General features: G+C 51.5%; 2 protein-coding genes across 2 annotated transcripts in view; both read left to right on the plus strand.

The window, feature by feature from the left end:
* GDF7 (growth differentiation factor 7) overlaps nucleotides 1–4,201 on the plus strand; it is a 4,728-nt gene extending 527 nt beyond the window's left edge. The window contains exons 2-3 of the mRNA XM_042457675.1: nucleotides 3,066–3,179; nucleotides 3,246–4,201. Coding sequence (XP_042313609.1) covers nucleotides 3,066–3,179; nucleotides 3,246–4,126 — 995 coding nt within the window. The 3' untranslated portion in view covers nucleotides 4,127–4,201. The remainder of the gene's footprint in view (nucleotides 1–3,065; nucleotides 3,180–3,245) is intronic.
* TDRD15 (tudor domain containing 15) overlaps nucleotides 1–4,533 on the plus strand; it is a 36,999-nt gene that overhangs the window by 16,666 nt on the left and 15,800 nt on the right. The gene's annotated exons all lie outside the window — the stretch shown is intronic.

Genomic DNA, 4,533 nt, shown 5'->3' on the forward strand with positions numbered 1-4,533 from the left:
CAAAGGCAACCCTGGCCAAGGGCCTAAGCTACCTCTATAGGAAAGGGTTCTGACTATTAAAAATCTGTGCTTCCCACCAATCTTTAAAAGTCAAGATCGGTGGACCTGGAAACTTTCCTTCCTCATTCCTCTCCACCATTCAGTGAGGAGGAAGAAATACTATTCTTCTCTCTCTCTCTCTCTCTCTCTTTCTCTCTCTCTCTCTCTCTATATATATATATATATATAATAAACACTATGATAATGCTGTACTGTGTTATTGATAAAGATCAATAGCTTAGATGAAGGAATAGATGACAATACTATATGACAATACTGTACCGTGTTATTGATAAAGAGCAATGACTTGGACAAAGGAATAGATGGCAATACTATCACAATACTGTACTGTGTCATCCATAAATATCAATGACTTGGATGAAGGAACAGAGGGCATGCTTGTCAAATTTGCAGATGACACCAAATTAGGAGGAGTAGCTAATACTCCAAAGGACAGGATCAAGATTCAAAATGACCTGAACAGACTAGAAAGCTGGGCCATAGCTAACAAAATGATATTCAACACAGAAAAATGTAAGGTACTGCACTTAGGGCAGAAAAAAGAAATGCATGGATATAGGATAGGGGACACCTGGATGAAGGAGATCTAAGTCTTAGTAGACCACAAGCTGAATATGAGTCAACAGTGTGATGCGGCAGCTAAAAAGGCCAATGCGATTCTAGGCTGTATCAATAGAAGTATAGTGTCTAGATCAAGGGAAGTGATAGTGCCACTGTATTCTGCCTTTATCAGGCCCCACCTAGAATAATGTGTCCTATTCTGGGCACCACAATTCAGAAAGGATGTTAAGAAGCTGGAGCGTATCCAGAGGAAGGCAACTAAAATAGTGAAGGATCGGGAAAGCATGCCCTGCAAGGAGATACTGAGGGAGCTGGGGGTGTTTAGCCTGGGGAAGAGAAGGTTAAGAGGTGATATGATAGCCCTGTTTTATATTTGAAGGGATGTCATATTGAAGAGGGAGCAAGCTTGTTTTCTGCTGCTCCAGAGACTAGGACCCTGAGCAATGGATGCAAGCTGAAGGAAAAGAGATTCCACCTCAACATTAGGAGGAACTTCCTGACAGTAAGGGCTGTTCGACAGTGGAACAAACTCTTTCCTCGGAGTGCAGTGGAGTCTCCCTCCTTGGAGGTCTTCAAGCAGAGGCTGGATGGCCATCTGTCGGGGATGCTTTGATTGAGAGTTCCTGCATGGCAGAATGGGGTTGGAGTGGATGGCCCTTGTGAATCTATGATTCTACTCTGCACCAGCTCAGGGGCATTCTGAGTACATGGAGACATTCTTTTTATTAGTCCCTGCATCTCTTGGAAGAAATCCTTTGGGGGAAAGTGAGGAGAGGCTTAGTTTTGTTAAGAGGCAGCAGCAGGTGCCCACCCTCAGGACCCATTTTAATTTCCTGGAATGGCAGGAGTGACCAGAGTGCCTCTGAGCATAGTCAAACCACCTTAACTCTCCCCCCCCCCTCCTTATGATCTCCAGGATGGGTGGATAGTCTAATTAGGGCAGGAAAAGAGAGATCTTGGTGGCCCTGGGGGCCAGTGGCCGGTCTGTAGCTGAAGAGAAGGTGACCATAACTTTAGCAGGTGGGGACCATAGAATCATAGAGTTGGAAGAGACCCCAAGGGCCATCCAGTCCAACCTCATTCTGCCATGCAGGAACTCCCAGTCAAAGGAAGAAGCCCCTGATGATCCCAGGGGATTTAGCATCTTCAGGGTGTTTAGGCCATTGCCGCTGGCGTTTAATGGTGTCACGGTGGGCCATGTTTGTATATTTTGTGTCATTTTACACTGTTTTTTAGCCAGTTATTTTAATTGCTTTTTAAAAAAGTTATCCTGCGATCTTTGTCACCGATTTGATCTGTGAGCCGCCTTGAGCCCCATTCTGGGAGAAAGGCGGCGCAGAAATGAAACAAAAAAATGGAGACATGGCCTATGTTTTCACCTTCTGCCCGGGAGGGTTTCCACAATGTCCTCTATTTGGAGCATGACTGCTGAAGCATGGCTCTCCCGTTATAAGAGTCTTTACCGTTTAGTTTTTCAATGCCCCCCATCATGGGTCTCCAGTGTCCTCCATTTCGCCGCTTTGCAAGGGGAGGACGGGATTGGGGGGGGGGGATTAAGCACAGGAACAGGCACGGCAGGTCCTTCGTTTCCTTCCTTCTTTCCCTTTCTTTCTTTCCTTTCTTCCTTCCCTTTTAATTTCCTTCCTTCCTTATCTTTCTTTCTTTTCTTCCTCCTTCCCTTCTTTCCTTCCCTTTGTTTTCTTCCTTTCCCTTATCTTCCTTCTTCCTTCCTCCATTCTTCCTTCCTCCATTCTTCCTTCCTTTCATTCCTTTATCCATCCATCCATCCATCCATCCATCCATCCAACCATCCTTCCTTCCTTCCCTTCATTTTTCTTCTTTTTTTCTTTGTTTCCTTCCTTCTCTTTCCTTCCATCTCTTTCTCTTTCTTTCTTTCTTTCCTTCCTTCCTTCCTTCCTTCCTTCCTCCTCTTTCCTTCCATCTTTCTTTCCTTCCATCTCTTTCCTTCCTTCCCTTCTCTTCATTCCTTTATCCATACATCCATCCTTCCTTCCAATCATCTTCCTTCCTTCTTCCTTTTTTCTTTGTTTCCTTCTTTCCTTCTCTTTCTTTCTTTTCTTCCTCCCTCCCTTCTTTCCTTCCTTTTGTTTCCTTCCTTCCCCTCATCTCCCTTCTTTGTCCCCTCATTCTTCCTTCCTTCCTTCCTTCCCTTCATTCCTTTATCCGTCCATCCAGCCACCCATTCACCCATCCTTCCTTCCCTTCACCTTCCTTCCTTCTCTTCCTTTTCTTCCTCCCTTCCTTCTTTCCTTCCCTTTGTTTCCTTCCTTCCCCTCATCTTCCTTCCTTCCCTTCATTCCTTTATCCATCCATCCATTCATCCTTCCTTCCTTCCTTCCTTCCTTCCTTCCTTCCTTCCTTCCTTCCTTCCCTCCCTCCCTGACCCCTTCCTTGACGGGGCTCTGCTCTTTCTTCTCTTCCAGAGGAGGCTCCTGCTGCCGGAGGAGGACATCCGTCGGGGCGCCGCTTCCTCTTCGACCTGGCCTCTCTGCCGGAGGGGGACGAAGTGCTGGGGGCCGAGCTGAGGGTCCTGCGCCGCCCAGACCCCCAACACCCCCCTGAACCCCACCGCCTCCTCCTCTCCACTTGCCCCCACGACGGAGGAGCCCCACCACTGCCACTAACAGACGGAGCCGCCGAGGGAGCCGAGGGAGCTGGCGTCGGAGGGTCCCCCGGGGGTCTGCTGCTGGACTGGCGTCGGGGGCCCCCCTCGGACCAGGGCCCGCACTGGGAGGTCTTCGAGGTGGGGGCCCAGGCCTTGAAGGAAGCAGCGGGCCCAAGTCTTTGCCTGCTGCTGCAGGCGGAGTCCTGGGATGCCCCTGCGGGGAGGGTGCTGTCGGTGTCCGGGCTGGGCTTGGGCCGGGACTCGGAGCCCCCGCACCTTCGGGCGCTGCTGGTGGTCTTCTCCCGGGCCAAGAGGAAGGAGAGCCTCTTCCAGGAGCTCCGGGAGAAGGCCAGGGCCCTGGGCAGCGCAGGGAGCCAGGAGAGTGGACGGCCAAAGGGGCGACAGCAGCATCATGCCCCCGGGGGACGTCGGAGGCGCAGGACCACCTTGGCCGGCAGGGCGGCAGCGGCAGCCTCCTCCTCCTCTGCAGCCTCCTCTGCAGCATCCTCATCCCAGTCTTCCTCGCCGTCGGGGCCTCGCGGGGGCCAAGGCAAGAAGTCCCGGAGCCGGTGCAGCCGCAAGGGTCTGCAGGTGAACTTCAAGGCCTTGGGCTGGGACGACTGGATCATCGCCCCCTTGGACTACGAGGCCTTCCACTGCGAGGGCGCCTGCGAGTTCCCGCTGCGCTCCCACCTGGAACCCACCAACCACGCCATCATCCAGACCCTGATGCACTCCATGGACCCCGAGGCCGCCCCCCCCAGCTGCTGCGTCCCGGCCAAGCTCAGCCCCATCAGCATCCTCTACATCGACGCCGGAAACAACGTCGTCTACAAGCAGTACGAGGACATGGTGGTCGAGGCCTGCGGCTGCAGGTAGCCCAGGAGGACCTCCCCTGGAAGCCCCTCCGCACCGCAGAACTCTCCCCGACACCCACCCGTCACATTTGGGGTCAACCAGACAGTAAAAATAATCCCGGGTTGAATCTGGGTTGTTCACATGCATTTCGAATGCATCTGGTTAAGTTTTTGTTGTCGTGGCCAAACCCCCCACTTAACCCAGGGTAGTCCATCTCAAGACCTTATCACTTGACTATCAAAACCAACTTACCTCTATCTGATTTAAAGCTCAATTCGGGCGGCATCCTGAGATTTTTGTTGCCAAATTTGCAGCCCAAATACAGGGACATAGCCAGGATTTGGGGGGGGGGTCCAGACTGAGTGCCACCATTATAATGAGGCTTGGGTGCAGTGGCACAGCAGCACACACCATTCATTTTATCTAAC

Source organism: Sceloporus undulatus, chromosome 1 (genome assembly GCF_019175285.1).
Source record: "Sceloporus undulatus isolate JIND9_A2432 ecotype Alabama chromosome 1, SceUnd_v1.1, whole genome shotgun sequence".
Lineage (NCBI taxonomy): Eukaryota > Metazoa > Chordata > Lepidosauria > Squamata > Phrynosomatidae > Sceloporus > Sceloporus undulatus.